This window comes from Myxocyprinus asiaticus, chromosome 17, assembly GCF_019703515.2.
Source record: "Myxocyprinus asiaticus isolate MX2 ecotype Aquarium Trade chromosome 17, UBuf_Myxa_2, whole genome shotgun sequence".
Taxonomy (NCBI): domain Eukaryota; kingdom Metazoa; phylum Chordata; class Actinopteri; order Cypriniformes; family Catostomidae; genus Myxocyprinus; species Myxocyprinus asiaticus.
The window spans coordinates 4,036,307-4,056,116 of NC_059360.1; the positions used below are offsets into that span (position 1 = coordinate 4,036,307).

The 19,810-nt window shown below is 42.2% G+C and overlaps 1 protein-coding gene across 8 annotated transcripts in view; it reads right to left on the reverse strand.

Annotated features, from left to right (window-relative positions):
• Window positions 1-19,810, reverse strand: part of myt1lb (myelin transcription factor 1-like, b) — a 262,765-nt gene that overhangs the window by 86,363 nt on the left and 156,592 nt on the right. For all 8 annotated transcript variants that reach the window (XM_051723176.1, XM_051723183.1, XM_051723180.1 and 5 more), the window contains exons 5-6: window positions 12,614-13,005; window positions 3,833-4,864 (exon numbers count right to left, since the gene is read on the reverse strand). In XM_051723176.1, coding sequence (XP_051579136.1) covers window positions 3,833-4,864; window positions 12,614-13,005 — 1,424 coding nt within the window. The remainder of the gene's footprint in view (window positions 1-3,832; window positions 4,865-12,613; window positions 13,006-19,810) is intronic.

Below are 19,810 nucleotides of genomic sequence, written 5' to 3' on the forward strand. Positions count from 1 at the left end.
CAGAAGGAAAAGACAGAAAATTAAGAAATAATATTATTCATACAAAATAGGGCTGGGTGATACGGCCAAAAAAAAAAAAAAAAAAAATCATATCATTTGATATTGATTTTTTATCACGATATAAAACGTTTCTTAGACCTCAAGAATGAATTAAACATAAACTTAAACATAATGAAAAAAATAAACTCCACAGGGTAAGCTACCTTTAAAATATACTCAGTTTAGGATTTAATCGTACATACTGTACAGTATGTAACATCTTTTCGATGAAATTTTGCCAATTTCATCATCTTCAGCTGATGTTTGACTTCACTGAAAGACTTTGAGATGCTGCACATTCCAGCTCAGTAGGTGGTGGTAATGCACCATAAGCTGGATTGCCAACGGCCAATAAAGATCACAAGAAAACGAAACACTTTCTTGTCAGTTACTAAATAGTACATATATCAATGGTGTTGATGTTGGAGTTGTTGTTTATTTCAGTAGATAGCTGTATTGCCTTGTCATTGCAGTCTTGTTCGGTACACAATGATATCACATTAGCTGGATAACTAGTTGCTAGTTCACCACTACCAAGCCTCATCTGGCCTCATTACTGGTTTCCATGACAGCAGGGCTGCCTGCTAATACTTCCTAACAGGCTGATTTCATGACTGTGATTCAGCTAGCTAATTGTGTGTGTAACTTTGCCGAATTGCTTGCGATTTTAACGACAAGTACCTGATCCGATAGTCTAGATGTAGAACATGGGCTAAATATTGAAAATTACTCAAAAGTTTATCATCGATATCGAAAATGTATTTCTTCAGATAAATATCGATATCATTTTATTGCCCAGCCTTAATTAAAAATCTTTCCAAATCATAGATCTTTGCAAAACAAATATGGCAGTAGACAAATCATGTCAAATTTGACATCAATGACGTTTGGTTACCTACACCTGAGGACTAGTTATAGACCGATTTATCGGCCTGGCCGATTAATTGGATAATATATGGCCATTTTGGGATTATCTGCATTGGCCAATAATCATGTTAGCTTGTGTTAGGTTTTTTCTTTTCAAGTTTATGCAAATGTGAGTAAAATTTTGTATAGAATAAGTGTTTGTTTCACTTTAGAAATTTTGTGTACATCTGATTTGCTATTGTTAAAATGTCTTATGTTTATCTGTATTTAAATTAGCCATTGGCCATCCTGCTCTCTACGTATCAGCATCGGCCATTGAAAAACCCATACCGGTCGACCACTACTGAGAACCAATCATTTTTTTGTCATTTGGTCGTCGGGGCAAAACTGTGCCCTAGGCAGCACATTTGATTTAAAAGCTACAGCTGAAGTGAACATTTTCAGTGAAGAACGAAATTTTGGTCTGTTCCTGACACAAAGATATATGGTTTCAAAGGACTTGGAATGTAGTGCATGTGTTTACTATTTTATAGTGCTTTATTGTTTTTTATTGCCCTTTTTGAAGCTTAAAAGCCACTGTCACTTTGGATGATTATTTTATTGAAACGATCTATATGAAGATGTGGAAGAAACTGTTCGGTTTTTAAAAAAAAGCATACGGGTTTGGAATAACATGAGGGTGAGTAAATAATGGCAGAATTTTCAGTCATGTTCAGGTGTGTGCCTTATGTTTATGCTAAAAAGGAGCAAAAATCTAAAAATACTATCTTTGCCAGTTTTATTCTTAAAATAGTGTTCTACTTATAATTATCAGAGTAATATTCTCATGGTTTCAAGCATGCAATAATCCTTTAATCTGGTTCCTCAATCCCAATAGTAACACAAATAAACCAGGAGGCTCCTTGGAAACTCCTCGGAATAAGCAGCACTCAATAATTTCCTAGCATATTTTTCTGTGCGGTGCTCCACGCTTGAACTCCAGAGCTACAGCTGTATTTCCAAGCAGAGCTGCTCTCTGGATTTATAAATAGGCAGCATGAGCACAGGCTGATTTGCTGTCCTCTCGGCTGTGTAGATTGCCATTACTTATGCCTGACAAGCTTAGCCTGTGATGTGGCCATGCTGGCCTATTTGAACAACATCAAGCCACTGCTGCTTGCAGCGCAGGGATGGAGATGTTGGAGAAAGCTTGACCTCGGGTCAGTGTGGGATCCTCTCTCAGAGCAAAGTAACATACAAGAACACTTAACTTATCCACATGAGCTGACCTTTCATGTTTTAAATCAACAAAACCTACCTCCCTACCCTAAATCTTAAACCTAAACCTAATCGATAAGTGTCATCAAAGCAAATGCGAGATATAAAACATTGTCATTTTATGGGGCTTCTATGACACTTTTGGCTCACATGTTGACTTGCATTCTTTTCAGAACTCATACCCCGGTCCTTTGCATCACAAAATCAAACACACTATCAGTTGAGCTGCTGCACAATTTGATCTAGCTTGAACAAGCTTGTAAATGTAGTTGGTTATGAAGAGCAAATGTTCAAATGTAACACCTTACAAGTCATGTGATATAGTAAATGTTTAGATGTCGTAAGATCGCATTGTGTGAGGAACAGGGCAAAATTGAAGTGTTTATGACTGATAATCTGCTATTTTTATTTGTGATTTGTGTGAAAATGAATAAAAGTCGTTGTTTTAGTGCCTCTAGTGTTAATTTCACCAGGAGACTTCAGCAATACACACCAGAACCATGTTAAAATCATTATAAAAAAATGTAGAAATATAGTAACTTGTTTCTATCATAACCTGATTGAAAATAGAGTTTTGCAAGGCCAATAAAAGTGTAAACATTAAAAAAGTACTTTTTTTGTGTGTGTGCTATCAGTCGATAAATTTTTTTTTTATTGCGATTAATTGCATAATTTTTTTGTAGATAATCGTGATTAAATAGCAAATGTTGAAAGTGCTGAAATTTGACTATATATACAGTACTTCTTTTCCTGTCAAAATGCATGTATTTCCATCTTAGAAAAGAAAACAACAGGTAACAATATAATGTTTTATTAACATTTTCCACATAAAGCCTACCACAGTATAAAGATAGAAATGCAGTCAACCTAAGTGAGAGGTTGACTAATTGAAAGAACTAGTCTCCACATAGGTTGCATTTTCATTGCAATGGGCATTAAATCTCTTAAACTCTCATCCTCCATAATATTGATCTGCCAGTAGACTGTGGCTGTTCGGTTTCCTACATTATGAATCATGAATCCGCATTCATGATTCATCAGGGCGTCAACGCCAGTGTCAATTGGCGCTTTGAACTCCACATGAAAAGCGCCCTTCCAACAAGTGTTTATGCTGGTTTATGCTGTATTAATGATAAATGCTTCAATCGCGGTTAAGAAAAATTAACACATTTAACATTTTAACTAATCACATGCGTTAATCAGAATGGCAGAATCAGCTTTATTGCCAAGTATGCTTACACATACAAGGAATTTGTCTTGGTGACAGGAGCTTCCAGTGTCCAACAATACAAAAACAATACAAAAACAGCAGCAAGACACAGATAATAATAAAAAATAAAAAATAGTTATACACATACGTACATACAGACACACACATACATACATACACATATACACATACACATATGTAGTGCAATCTAATACAAATCTGCGTTTGTATTAGATTGCGTTAATTAATTAATTAAATCTATGAACTAATGTGACTATGTGTTCAATATGCTGTTATTTATACAAGTAGTTAGCCATGGTGACACAAATGAGGGACAAATTGCCCTGTTTCCTGTTGCATTTTCCACCCAAAGACCCAGTTTATAATCACTAAATCGAGTGCTTACAAGATAAACAGTGCATTATTTTGAGTCATACAATCATTCAAATATGAAATTACCTTTAAGATAGTAGGGCTTCTTTAGGCCGCCATGGTGTAGACGGTTCTTCCGCTCCTCTTCATAGCTATGCCTCAAACCGTCTTCATGCAAATGCAGTCTCTCTCTTCTGGCCACTTCAGAAGCCATTTTCTCCCGCATGGCCTTGGTCCGCTCTGTCTCCAGCGCTATGGCCTTCTCCAGCAGAGACAGGTTACCCTTGGTCATGTCGAACACTTCCTCTGAGCGGTCTGACGTGACAGAGGTGGTGTCTTCATCGCAGTCCTGGAAGCCTTTGTGTTCTGCGGCACAACTGGAGAACGTCTTGGAGCATGGGCTGAGCTGCTCCTCCAGCTTCATCAGGTTCACCATGTCTGAGTAGTTGCGCTCGAGGATGCGATGTTCTTCAGGGTTCTGATGCTGTTGGTGGGCCTCCTGATAGAGTTGATGCACCTGCTGGTTATTGTTGAGGCGCTCGGCTGGCTTGGTCTCGCTTAGCTTGCGTGCCAAGTCGAAACACTGGTTGCGAAGACACTCCAAACTACTTAGACAAACTTCCTCATCACTCTTCTCCACCATATGACCATTAATGGTGAGTTTACCCTGCCCACAGTTGCCAGTGAGTCCATTACCATTAATGTTGCTGCACTGCCTGTCATCGTCCTGATACGGCCTGTCTTCAAGTTTGTCTGAGATTGTAACTCCGTGACCCTGTGCCAGAAGCTTCAGAGAGTCCACAGTCTCCCTCACTACATCACTGTTGACATCTACACTTAGCTCACCCTTCCTTGAGCCTTCCTCACCTTCCTCATCCTCATCTTCTTCATCATCTTCCTCATCATCTTCGTCTTCCTCCTCCTCTTCTGCACTGTTTGAGGAGTTGCTGTTCATCTCGGACTCAGTCATGGCGCGGTAAGCGGCATCCTCTGCGATTTTGCCGAGATTAAGCAGAGATTTGGCCACCAGCTCATCGTAGTTGTCATATTCGTCATTATTGTTATCATCCTTCTCGACGAGGCTTGGTTTGGTGGGACTGCAATTAATTTGGTTACTCTCTGTGAGAGACAAACACATTATATTTTAATCCTATAGCAGTACATGTAGCAGTTAAACAGATATAAGAGCTATATACAGTATTATAGTCATTATGACCACAATTCCACCTGGTATTAAGATGCGTTTCGGGTGATCCGATCACATGTGGTCGGCCCTAAATACAGGTCTAAACGGGGTCTAAAACGTTTTGTGATCGGATCACTGAAACCACATACAAATGTGGTCAAAAAAGCATGTGACCACATCACATTTGAGGTGTAAACACTAATCCGTCCTGTATGCATCCAGGCGGCAATGAAGTGCCACCTGTCAATCAACAGCTGCGCTAAAACAAGTGGCTTAAAAAGGAAATAACTGTCCTTTCGGAAAATTTCAAAAAGCAGATACACACACAATTACAAGAGCTTCATGGATCTTATTTAGTGTGTCTGATATCTACACAGATGACAAGAATGAACACCTGAAGCTCCTTTAATACAGTTGTGTTTGTGCTTAGATTAAATTTCCACTGGATCTGGGAGAAACAGTGCTCCATTTTTTTTGTGCTTTCTTTTCTTTTCTGACTTTGTTGTGCTTTAATATCATGCAGTAACACACTGACATAGGGATTGATGTTTGTCATCATGAAACAGAGACCCTCCCCTCCAAATCCGAACACAAGTGGTCACAGGAGATGCATTTAAGCGACCAGGCGTCAACATCGATGTGTCTCACCTGACCACATGTGATTGGATTACCTGAGATGCATCGTAATACTTGGTAGAAACGAGGTCTATCTTTCTTACTTCTTGTATCACTATTTGATCTTTACAAGTAAGCTCATAACATAATTTCTACTCAAATCAATATTTCATGTCCATTTATTTATTTATTTGGCATGTAGTCTTGTTACAAGTGGCATAATCAGCAGTAAAACTATCATAGCAATATGCTCCAGAATTCTGATGCAAACCGGATGTTGAATTCAGCTGTTTCTGAAGACTCTGCAGTCTATTTCTTCTCACATAATAACATAATTTCAATGCAAATCATTATTTGATGGCCATTTTTTTTATTTGCTAGGTAGCTATGTAAAACTACCCATATAAAAGCAGCAAGTCAACTCACTAGGTTTTGAGACACTATTTTGAGTCAATATCTTAGTTAAGAAAACCTTGATAGCACACACAAAAAATGTCAGATCTACTAACGTACACTACTGAAGGTTGCATTTTTCAGATTTTCAGTTTTTGCAGGCATCCAAAAAATAATATGCGATTTTAGGTGCACCTCCAGTGTGTGCAAAATTAAGGGCAGTGTAAATGCAAATGTATTAAATTGCACACATAAAGTGTTTTTCTTTTGTTTTTGTTTTTTTTTTTTAATTATGTCCTATTTTTAAACCTTTTGTTCTAGTTTAAAAACATTGCTTTTAACTGGTCTTCTGCGTCTCTTTCGTGCGCATTATTCCCATGGTTGAGCCATTGTAAAGATTATTGCAGTTTGAATTGTTCCACAGTTGCAATCAAAAACATTTTAATTGAAGAGACACGGGTATTAATATAAGACAATTATAAATGCCATTTATAATAAATGTCCTATGGAACAATACATCAAATAAAAAACATTTAAAATAAATAAAATGTTATTTTGTAAAAGCAGTAAATGAGGAGTATAGTTATAATTGGTACAACTACCTTATGCAAAAGCCTCCTTTGGAAGTGTCCAAATCACCCCCACCCACTAAGTACTCACAGTTTGATAGAATGCACAAGCAAATTAGTACACTTTGTTTGGAATCCTAGTAAATCAGGTTTTTATTTGACAATGCAAGCACATTTTTTTTTTAAATAAAACGTCATGGTTACTTGTGTAACCTCCGTTCCCTGATGGAGGGAACGAGACATTGTGTCGATGTAGTGATACTAGGGGTCACTCTTGGGAGCCCCAGACACCTCTGGTCTTTGATAAAAGGCCAATGAAGATTGGCGAATGGTATTTGCAAGCCACTCCCCCGGACATACGGGTATAAAAGGAGCTGGTATGCAACCACTCATTCAGGTTTTATGCTGAGGAGCCGAGACAAGGTCCGGCCATTTCAACGGGTAATTCAGCGTTGTGGCAGGAGGGACACAACGTCTCGTTCCCTCCATCAGGGAACGGAGGTTACACAAGTAACCATGACATTCCCTATCTGTCACTCACTCGACGTTGTGTCGATGTAGTGACACTAGGGGTCCCTATACGAAACGCCAAAACTGGCTGAAATGTGTTACGTGAACTGGCGGTGTGTGGCAGGCAGACCACTGTGTGCCTCATAGCCAGCACACCAGGTCGACACGTAACCTCCCCCAACATAGTTATGAGTGTCGAACGTCCCTTTGGGGACAAGTCGACTACCCAAAAGATAGAGACAGGCTAACCCAGACGTGGCCTCTTTTCCCCTTCTTTTTTCCACTCCCTAAAAAGAAGGGGGATTATCCGACTGGGCCAACAGATCTAGTTGGGGGGTGTCCCACCCAAGGGGAAGACACTGCGGAGACCAAACCTCGCCCAAAGAGAGGGGGGGATATTTAAGTGGAAAAATACATCACATGGTCTTTCCGACCATGTGGGGAGTCTTCAAGGTAGATCCTACCCAACGGGGGAGGAGTTACTACAAACATACAGACTGGGGCAGAGGGGCTCTGCCCAAGGAAGACGCAGTTTGCCAACAGGGAAACGAATTAGTGGAAGATATACATCACATGGGGTTTGCCTTACAGGGAACCGCCACATGCGGAGCACCTACCCCAGAACAGGACTCTTAGTTAGCACGTGTACTGGGCCGGCAGCGAGTCTCTCTGAAAACTCGACTGCCACAGGGCTCGGAGGAAGTCAACCAGGGAACAAAGTTTGTGAACACTACTGAGAATTAATGGCGCACTTCAGCTCAAAAGGAGGTGGAAGGCGCTATGTGCAAGCGATACACCCGGCCGGCTATCCCAGGCTTATCCGCCTGTATTGCGTGCCACTATCTGGGATGAAACCGGTTCCACCCGGAGGTTGTAGAACCTTGCAAAGGTGTTGGGTGTTGCCCAGCCTGCTGCTCTACAAATGTCTGTTAGAGAGGCACCTCTGGCCAGGGCCCAGGAGGCCGCTACACCCCTGGTAGAATGGGCTCGTAACCCTAACGGGGCGGCATGTCCTGGGCGAGATATGTCATAGTTATGGCATCAATGAGCCAGTGGATGATCCTCTGCTTGGAGACAGCGCTTCCTTTCCGCTGTGCACCAAACAGACAAAGAGCTGCTCGGAGATCCTAAAGCTCTGCGTGCGATCCAAATAGATGCGTAAAGCATGCACCGGACACAGCAACGACAGGGCTGGGTCTGCCTCCTCCTGGGGCAGCACTTGCAGGTTCACCACCTGGTCCCTAAAAGGGGTCGTGGGAAACTTGGGCACATAGCCCGGTCGGGGTCTCAGGATCATGTGGGAGTAGCCCGGTCCGAACTCCAGGCACGTTTCTCTGACAGAGAACGCCTGCAGGTCTCCTACCCTCTTGATGGAAGTGAGCGCAGTCAGGAGGGCAGTCTTCAAGGAGAGTGCCTTAAGCTCGGCTGACTGCATAGGCTCAAAGGGGGCTCTCTGTAGACCCTGAAGGACTACAGAGATGTCCCATGAGGGAACGAGGTGCGGTCTGGAGGGATTCAGCCTCCTGGCCCCTCTTAGGAACCTGATGATCAAGTCGTGCTTCCCTAAGGACTTACCATCGTCTGCATCGTGGAGTGCTGCTATGGCGGCAACGTACACCTTCAAGGTGGAAGGGGACAGCCTCCCTTCCAACCTCTCCTGCAGGAAGAAAAGCATTGATCCGACTGCACATCTCTGGGTGTCTTCTCGTCGAGAACACCACTTAGTGAACAGACGCCACTTAAAGGCATACAGGCGCCTCGTAGAGGGGGCCCTAGCCTGAGTGATTGTGTCTACCACCGTGTCCAATCCAAGGGCCAGACATGGAGATTCCAGAGGTCTGGAAAGGGAGGACCTTGTACTGATACGCCTGACCCTCGAATGCAAACCGCAGGAAGGGTCTGTGTCGAGGTAGAATCGAGACATGGAAGTACGCGTCCTTCAGGTCTACCGCCGCAAACCAATCTTGATGCCAGACGCTCGCCAGAATGCGTTTTTGCATCAGCATCTTGAACGGGAGTCTGTGTAAAGCCCGGTTCAGTACTCGCAGGTCCAAGATTGGCCGCAACCCACCGTCTGTTTTTGGTACGATGAAGTAGGGGCTGTAAAACCCCTACTTCATCTCGGCCGGAGGGACAGGTTCTATTGCACCCTTCCATAGGAGGATAGCGATCTCCACATGCAAGGTAGCAGCATTTTCGTCCTTCATCAAGGTGAAGTGGATACCGCTGAACCTGGGTGGATGCCTGGCGAACTGAATCGCATAGCCGAGCCGGACGGTCCGGACCAGCCATCGCGACGGATTGGAAAGCGCAAGCCACGCGTCCAAGGTCTGCGCAAGGGGAACCATGGGGCAACGTCGTCGGATGTACCGGCAGGTGGGGCCTCGCGGCGGGGCGGAGCATGTCGTGGCCGTGCTGAGTCTAGGGACATCGAAGCACTTACCTGGCTCCTTGTGACCACCCCCGGAACAGCCTGGGATGGGGGGAGGAAGAGGCCTGTCCTCGTGACCTGTGGAGACTGTCACATCGGGGGCGGATTTGTGCCACAGCTGGGCGCTCAGGGGCAGGAAACCGCCGTTGGAGCGCCAACCTGCCAAATAGAATGGTGGACGGTGGTCGTGATGACGGCCGGGCACACTGGATACGTGACCCAGGGAATGAGGAAACCACTCTAGCTGAACTCTTGAGTACTGCAGCCACTTGGGCATGCAGCACAATTAAATGCAAAGGTAACAAAAAGATTCTCTTCCCGGCCTTCAACCGGGGGATGGAGAGGTCTGCTTACCAGCTCCAGAGCAGCGGGTTCCGTCGTCCCTGGGTCGCCCGTCTCAAGGGCGCTTTGAAGCCTTTCACAGGCCGGGCTGCAGCGGAGCCGGTGCAGTCACCTCAGGGGGACACTCTTGGCGACGAACAGACGGGGTACGGGATTTTGAGCCGCGCCGGAGCAGGATATGCCAGATAGCCTCCGTCTGCTGCTCCACCGTCGAGAACTGCTGGGAAAAGTCCTTGACGGTGTCGCCGAATAGGCCAGCCTGGGAGATGGGGGCAGCAAGGAACCGTGTCCTGTCGGCCTCACCCATCTCGACCAGGTTGAGCCAAAGGTGGCGCTCCTGGACCACTAATGTGGACATCGTCCACCCGAGAGACCGCGCCGTGACTCGGTCGCCGAGCACAGTTCTTGCATCAATCCTGGGGCGGAAATACCCTCGTGCAGTTTCTTTAGCGCCTTGGCAGACATGCAGGAGAGCCATGGCATGCAGGGTTGAGGCAGCTTGTCCAGTGGCAACATAGGCCTTGGCCGGCAGAGACGATGTAAACCTACAGGCCTTGGATGGGTGCTTTGTGCACCTGCACCAGTTGGCGGCGCTCTGCGGGCATAGGTGCACCGTGAGCGCCTTTATCCACCGGGGGATTGCCGAATAGCCCTTGGCCGCCTGACCATCGAGGGTAGTGAGGGCAGGAAAGCTGAAAAGATGGGGACCGGGCAGTAAAAAGTGCCTCCCACGACCATGTAAGCTCTTCATGCACTTCCGGGAAGAAAGGAACGGGGGCGGGGCATGGCTTTGAGCGGCGCCACGAGCCCAGGAACAAATCATCAAGCTGTGAGGGTTCAGGAAAGAGCGGAGGGTTCCACTCTAGCTGATGCTCGCGGCTGCCCGGGAAGCATGTCGTCATCCCGCGTCAGCCTGTGACTGGGCAATCGTCCCCAAAGGGAGGAGCCCAGCTGAGGCTTCTGCGTCCGACTGGACGAGCCCGCTCTCCAATGCTGCGCTCGAGAGCTCATCACTTTCGCGGGCTCCGAATAAGAGGTCGAACTCGCCATGAGACGAGCCGGCGGACTCACCCTGAAGCCTGATCAGGGCAGACGAGTGTGCTGGGGAATGGGAGGTCCGTGGGGGGATACCCGGTGGAGGCGGTCCCATTGGGGTCCCAAATCGCCCCCAGTGCTAGCCGCTCTGGCCTCATACCCATGGGTAAAAGGACCGAGGGAGGGGAGCCTCTGGGGTGGCTTGCTTTCTTACGAAGGCGAGCCGCGACCGCATCGTTGCCATGGACATGTCCTCGCAATGAGTACATGACCATCCACGAACGCTGTCTCCGCGTGAGCAGTGCCCAGACACGAAAGATAGTGATCGTGACACAAAAAGACGCGTCTTTAAAAAGATGTTCTGTGTGTGCCACTCTTTTAGAGAAATATACTCTTTTAGAGAAATATACTTTTATTTCTGCCGAAGCACCCAGGGGCATTCTCTGCAGTGCACCAGTGCAGAGGAGGGAGAAGCTGCTGAAATGCGCCGTCAGATCCAGCAGAGGTGAATGAACAGTCATGGGAATTCAGCTCAGTGAGCATGACCGTTCGGCTCCGAAGAGAAAATCTGAATGAGTGGTTGCATACCAGCTCCTTTTATACCCGTATGTCCGGGGGAGTGGCATGCAAATACCACTCGCCAATTTTCATTGGCCTTATCAAAGACCAGAGGTGTCTCGGGCTCCCAAGAGTGACCCCTAGTGTCACTACATCGACACAACGTTGAGTGAGTGACAGATAGGGAACCATTAATTTTATTTTTGCATGTGTGTTTTTCATTGGAATATGAACAAATTATCATGCTGCATTTTATATTTTAATGGGTTATATAGAATAAGCAAGAATTAGAATTCCACCTAATTTTTGCTTTTAGTCAAATTAAAATATCATGCTTTCATTATCTACATTGTCTGTACTCAGTTTTTCTAAAAAGCAGTCTTTCGTTATGCTTAAACTTTAAACTTTCAAAATTTTAAATTTAAACTTAAATTTGCCTTAAGGAACTCATTGCTATGGGGAAAAAAAATCAAAGTGATCATTTCTTTTTATGTCATATTTCCTAGTTAAGGCTGTTATTTTTACACAATGACTACATTTTTACACACTGAATTACACTCTGTAGTACTTCCAACCAGCACGTATTTAGCATGCTGACATTCACTTTCACTATTTGGTACATAAAGAAATAAGAGTGTTTGTGTTGAGATTACATAGTAAATTTAAGTAAAAAAAAACAAATTTGAAACACATGAAAAAACTGTCCATGATTGAATCATATTCAGCCAAAGAGCAATTTTTTTGGTGTAGATTGCTGAGAATGGACCAGATACACTCAGCGACAGAATATGCCTCGTAATGTTGATCTGAGTTTATCAAAATATGCTTGGAGTCGTCAAAGTTAATTTGAGTGTTTTTTAAATTTGAGGACAATTGAAGAATGCTTTTAAACCCAACCTTCAGTAAGCTGTGCTGAGGGGACAGTGTGTTTGGGAACTGAGCCTCTATGTTGAAAGGGCTGTTTTTAGCCTGATACTGAGACCACACTGAAGGGCACAGCAAAATCATCCAACTGCACCTCAAATTACGGTGACCTTTTTCCAAAGATGTCCAACAGCCAAATTACCTCCCGTTACCCCTCTGCAGACTCACAATGCCCAATATTTCTATCACTTTCAGATCTGCTTTTGGTTTCTAAACCCAAAAATAATAATCTCATAAAAATTAATACTTTGAGCCAAATTACGATATTCAACAAATTAGCTATGTGGATCTGTTTATTCCCTTACCTTGAATAAACTCCTCATAGTCTTCCTCATCTTCTTCTACCTCCTCCTCTTCTTCTTCCTCCCCCTCTCTTTCTACTTCTTCATTTTCTTCCACCACTTCCTCCTCTTCCTGTTCTACCTCTTCCTCTTCCCCATGAATCACTTCAACCTCTTCCTGTTCATATTGGTCCTCATTGTCTGTATATTCCTCCTCCCCTTCCTCATCCTCGTCTTCTTCCTTTTCCTGAACCTCGTCCTCTTTTTTGTCCATCTCCTCCATTGTGTCATGTCTGTAGCATTTCTCCATTGGCTGTTGGTCTGTGACAGTTAGAAAGAGCCTTCTCTTGGGTGAAGGCTCCAGGACATGACTCTCCAGGGGTTTCCTCTTCTTGGCGATAGGGCAGCCATACACACTGGACAAGAAGAGATAAGAAAAGGCAATTAACAACCTGGCCTTCGATTTGCTGGGCTTTAGTACAGTCCAGCTAGTACAAGACCAGAGCGTGTCATTGACCTCCCACACACTGGAGTATTTTTAGAATTAGGAAATATAGAGCAGGCACTATGACAACACAAAATAGCAATCAGTAATTAAAAAATAACCCCAATGTCAAGATTTCAAACCCAACACTGTGTTTAGAGTGAAGCTTTGAGATGCAGTTAATGTATTGTTGTAATATGTATCATATTTTCAAGTATACACTGTAAAAAAAAAAAAGAAATTCTATAAATAAATGTATGGTAAAAAACAAAAAAAAACAACAAAAAAAAAACCGCTGCAGCTATGGTTGCCAAAAATTCACCACAAAAAATAAAAGTGACCATGTTTCAGGCATTACGGGATGTCATTTTTGTGCCTGTATATTTTATATATATGTTTTTTCTTGCCACTTGCCACCTGCATTTAAATATATATTTGTCTAAAAATCTGGTTTGATCTTCATCTAAGTTGCAATAATAAACAAACACAATCTGTTTGAACTAATAACACAAATTATTGTATTCTTGTACATATTGAATACATCATTCAAACATTCACAGTGGTGATTGGAAAAAGTATGTGGCTAATGACGTCAACAAAAGCTAATTGGAGTCAGGAGTTGGCAAACCTGGAACCCAATTAATGAAACGAGATTGGAGGTGTGGGTTAGAGTTACTTTGACTTATACAAAGCACTCAAACATTTTGCCTTGCAAAAAAGAGATCTCAGAAGACCTATGATCAAGAATCGTTGCTTTGCATAAAGCTGGAAAGGGTTACACAGTTATCTCAAAGAGCTTAGATATTCATCTGTCCACAGTTAGACAAATTGTCTATAAATGGAACAGATTTAGTACTGTGGCTACTCTCCCTAGAAGTGGCCATCCAGCCAAGATGACTGCACACTGCAGAATGCTCAATGAGGTAAGAAAGAACCCTAGAGAGACAGCTAAAGACTTGAGGGAATCATTGAAACTGGTTAACATCTCTGTTCATGAGTCTACTCTACGGAAAACATTAAACAGGCATGGTGTCCATGGCAGGACACCAAGAAGGAAGCCACTGCCTCCCAACAAAAATATTGCTGCGCACCTACATTTACATTTATTCATTTGGCAGACATTTTTATCCAAAGCGACTAGCCCCTGAAGTTTGCCAAAGAGCACCTTGACACTCAACGACGCTACTGGAAAAATGTTTTGTGGACTGATGAAACTAAGGTTGAATTGTTTGGGAAGAACACACAGGACTATGTTTGGTGTAAAAAGGTCACCACATACCAACATGAAAACATCATCCCAACAGTGAAGTATGGTAGAGGGAGCATCATGATTTAGGAAATTAGAGACTTTGTGGCAGGGTATATTTATAACTGCTAGCAGTCATCACCAAAAATATGTAGTATTTTAGATGTAAATTAGTTTAGGAATCTTGGCCACGTTCGACTACCATTATATGAAGGATAAATTACATATGATCAGATTAGAAATCTGAATAAAATTCTCCACCATTAAATACATAATACAACAGGCATGTTGTATCTGCTTACAAATTATATGTAAGGGATTTAGTTTAAGAAGAGAATTATGAATAATTCAGGGAATATTGAAAGAATTAAGGTATACGTCTGATCACTCAGCCACGCTGAGTTGTTATGATGCACCTGTTAACTCTTTAGAGTACTACTATTCTCATGGCCATTGAAAATAATATCACAAATATTGTTCGAGCACGAAGTGTAGATGTTTAAGAATCAATTGACGAGATTATTTATCAAAATATACCACAGTATAATCCTCCTTGATTACAAACAAGACTTTATTTCGAATCTACAACATCAAACTAACACACATAGACGAACATAAAACTAAGTTGGTGAGTGAACTGTAACAGAAGGTGAATGGAAATGATCTGTAACAGAGAAAATTTCACTTAAGAGGTCTATAGACCATGCCCTGATCCATCGATACTTAATTTAGTATACCTCGATTTACAATCCAAAGTATTTAAATAAAACACCAGCACATTCTATCAAAAGTCTGGAGGTGTACTTGCATTTCGTTGCATTTTCTTGCGTTGCTTTGGTTCTTTGGCTGGGTCCATAGAAAGTTCAGGTTGTTCTGTCGATGTTTTGGACCTCTGTTAAGATTGTGGATGTTGGATAGTTTGGTGCTGGAATGATCAGGTGGGGTTTTGAAGCGAGGCCTTCCGGAAGGGAGACTCGTGACTCCCTGTCACGTGTGTAAGTCGTAACGCAGAGAAGAGAGAAGAGCTCCTCGGAACTTTGTGTTCCGAGCTTTCCTGAACTCTACATTGTGTGGAACCTGGGAAGAGGGGTGCCGAAGCGAAGCCAGCCACAGAAGGGCTAAGAGAAGAGCAAGAGCCAAGAGTGAAGAGAGAGTTCGTCCTAGGAGGGGAGGTTTTGTTGAGTTGAGGTTGGCCGCACCCCAAAGGTGTCTTGAGCCAATCACAAGTGTCTTTACAATGTCACATGATCACCTCTTTCCCTCCTTTTTCAAAGTTGATTTACAATCCTTTGTGTAAAGGCCTTTTAAAGTTCCTGCTCGAAACAGTACATGTTTTAATCATATAATTTATATCTTAAAACAAATTATAACAACAAAATGAATTCACCCATTGCTCTCCTCATGTAAAGGCAAACTCTTACATACCCGGCATGATACATTTGCTCTGAAAAATAGTTAACTAACTATTTCAACATGGATAATACAACCCAATTCCAAAAAACTTGGGACAGTATGAAAAATGCTAATAAAAACAAAAAGGAGTGATTTGCAAATTATATTCGCCCTTTGGTATATTGAAAGATCTACAACTTCACATTATATGATGTTTTTCCTTGTGAATTTCATTGTTTTTTAAAATGTACAATAATTTCAAATCAGGTGATTGCAACAAGCTCCAAAAAAGTTGAGACTGGGACAATTTAGGACTAATAACAATTCGACAAGTTGAAATAACAAGGCGATGTGAAACAGGAGGTGTTAAACAGGTGAGGCAATCGTGTCATAGTATATAGGGAGCCTCCAAAACCAGCCTAGTCCTTCAAGAGTGCACAATATAGTTAAAAGATTCATGGAAACTGGTCAAATCTCGGTGCGTAAAGGGCTAAACGAAAACCATTTCTGAATGCATGTGATCTCTAATCCCTTAGTGTCATTGTCCTAAAAACGGCATTCATCTGTAATGGATATCATGAACATTGGCTTGGGATAACTTTAGTAAACCTTTGTTAGTCAACACCACTTGCTGCTGCATCCACAGATGCAAATTAAGACTTTACTATGCAAAACAGAAGCCCTACATCAACACTGTCTAGAAGCACTGCCGACTTCTTAGGGCTCGGTGTCATCTTAGATGGAAAGTAGACCAGTGGAACTGTATTTTTTGGTCTGAAGAGTCCACATTTCAAAACGTTTTTAAAAAACAAAGCCGTCGGGGGCCTGGGTTGCTCAGCGAGCAAAAACACTGACTACCATCCCTGGAGTCACGAGTTCGAATCCAGGGTGTGCTGAGTGACTCCAGCCAGGTCTCCTAAGCAGCCAAATTGGCCTGGTTGCTAGGGAGGGTAGAGTCACATGGGGTAACCTCCTAGTGGTCGCTATAATGTGGTTCTCACTCTCGGTGGGACGCGTGGTGAGTTGTATGTGGATGCCACGGAGAATGGTGTGGGCCTCCACACGTGTTTCGTTTCCGTGGTAACGCGCTCAACAAGCCACGTGTTAAGATGTGCGGATTGACGGTCTCAGACGTGGAGGCAACTGAGATTCGCCCTCCGCCACCCGGATTGAGGTGTCACTACGCCACCACAAGGACTTTGAGCGCATTGGGAATTGGGCATTCCAAATTAGGGAGAAACAGGGGAGAAAATAAAAAAACAAACAAGGAAATTCACAAGGAAAAACATCATATAATCTGTAGTTGTGGTGCTTTCAATATAGCAAAAGGTGAATATAATTTACAAATCACTCCTTTTTGTTTTTATTAGCATTTTTCATACTGTTCCAACTTTTTCGGAATTGGGGTTGTACAAGATTAAAATTCATAATCACCAGTTTCTCAGTTATAAAAGTGATTACAAGTCACTACACATATTGTAGGTTACATCAGGCTACAATCATTTGTGTAAGATGAATTTTTACTATAAAAAATAAACTGTATTGTGCAGTGTAGAATGATGATACAATGGAGTCTTTTGATAGTGTTCTAGTTCATATATTTTTAGCTGCTGTTTGCAGGAAAATGATCACGATGTCTCATGATCTCCAATGAGTATTAATTTTGAGTGTAGCAAAAGAACAAGAAGCCTTAGTCTAGGATTCTATGCTTTCCATTGCAATGCTGAGGGTTTCTTGGGAGAGTCTCTTGCAGATGGTCGAGATGGCCGTGTCATGTGATGACTATTAAGTGTGGGGGTATTTCCTGATTTATAACATGAGTGAGGAGGGGTCTAAAGGAAGGTTATGTGATATCCTGAAAAGTTTCCTTTGTTCAGACGATAGTTGAGAATAAACAGATGTGCATTCTTACACAAGGTTGATTCAGACTTTAAGGCACCATTTTAGCAGAGTCTTTAAACTGATAATGTTGAGGAATTTTGGGGTGGATGAGGGTCCCTGTGTCTAAGTTTTTATAGCCTGGAACAAAATATCAGTTTACATCCTGGATTCAAGTCATTCTTCTGCCCATAACATCCTACAATAATTGCTGCTTTGTTGCATCGGGGCCTGGACCGCTTGCCATCATTGAGGGAAAAATTTATTCCAAAGTTTTCGAAGATATCCTACAGTATAATGTCATGGTGGCTGTGCACAAGCTGAAGCTCAATATAAATTGGGCGATGCAGCAGGACAATGACCCTAAACCTCGAAGTAAAACCACTACAGAATGGCTTCACAAAAAGAAAATCCACCTTTTGGAGTGGCCCAGGCAGTCAGAGCCTAAGAGTATGGCTGAGCTGAAGCATTTCTGTAAGGAAGAATGGTCCAAAATTCCTTCTGAACATTGTGCAAGTCTAATCCGCAGCTAAAGGAAACACTTGATTGAGGTTATTGCTGCCAAAGGAGGATCGACCAGTTATTCAATCCAAGGGTTCACTTACTTTTCCACAGCACTGTAGATGTTTGATGGGATGTGTTCAATAAAGACATGGAAGATTATACTTATTTGTGTGTTGATAGCTTAAGCACATTGTGTTTGTCTATACTTGTGACCAGTGTTGGGTAACGTTACTTTAAAAAGTAACTCGTTAGAATATTGCGTTATTCCTTAAAAAAGTAACTAAATTAATTGAAAAGTTACTTTTTATGGAAATTAAAGCGTTACATTACTTTTGTGTTTGTGTTTTTTTTTTCTTTTTTTTTTCCTTTCAGCTACTCTCTCTTCTGCTATGCATTCCATACAAATAAGCCATGCATTGCATACAAGAGGTATTACAGGTCATGCTAGCTACTGTACAACACTCTTGTCAAAGCAAAATACTAAACAAACAGATATTTAGAAAGTCTACATTAAGTAGGTCTTCACATCATATTTATAATAAAGACTCAACAGGAATATGCATGATTTGTTTTTCCATCGACATGGCAGCCAACATTAATAATGAAGAATAACCACTGTCTTACCAAATGCAACAAAGTTAAACATCTGAACCTGCATCATATGTCATCATATGCGGTGCCCATCGACAATATCAGTCAACTTGAGAGGTTTTTCAGAAGTCAGAATAAAATTCAGTGGGGAATGCCAACCTAACATGTTCAATGAATAAGTCTGATGAATAAATGAATATTTTTCACTTAAGTCATCTCAGTGAAAGCTTGTTTTGAGTTGATCCATGGTGCATACTGCGTAATGTTGATACAACCTGAATGGAATTGGGTTTTTTTTGCTACCAAAATGTCATAAAAATGGTATGTTTCACAAATCAAATTATTTGTTTATTATAAAACAAAAATGTCGAATATTTTAAGAAATTAAGTAATTTTGTCTGCGTACACAAACCATGTAGTACGTTGCTTGCATCTGATGATCCAGAGTGAGCTTTTTTCATCCCATTCTCCTAGTTATGGAGAGCTCTAACACGGAGCAGTTTGGCTACAAAAGTCAGTGAATTGATCGAGTATTTCACCCTGTATATCATGCCATGGCCAGTGGAAGGCTAGTCTTATAATCCCTCTGCCTAAATGCGTTTACTGATTCTTTAATGCAGCTTGCATGTACGCATGAATCAATCGCGTTTCACTCAAACGAGTGTTGAATGTTCAATGCTTTAACACAGATAAGTTCGGATGCAAACAGATCCTAGAGAAGTAGTTATGGGCAGCTTTAAAACAAAGCAATTCAGATGCACAAACAGTCAGCGATCATTCCATGTTTTATGAATCTGTATAATCATGCCGTGGCTACAAGAAGACTTCTCCTGGTGTATACCTGTGCTATATTATACCACGAAAATTTGTGTTTACACACTTTTAAATGCAACCTACATGAATCATTCACGAGAATCAAAATGTAACTTACCCGAATGTTACATTTTTGACAAAATGTTGCCTTATGAGGACACATTTCCTAATCATGACAACGGCAAAGTTTATGATGGCTGCTCACGTATGCCCCAGTACACAAAAAGAACGAACTGCTGCAAATGATGAGAACAACTGGATTCTACTGAAGCATTCAGATTTACATTCCTTTACCAGCAATATTTAGCAGTTT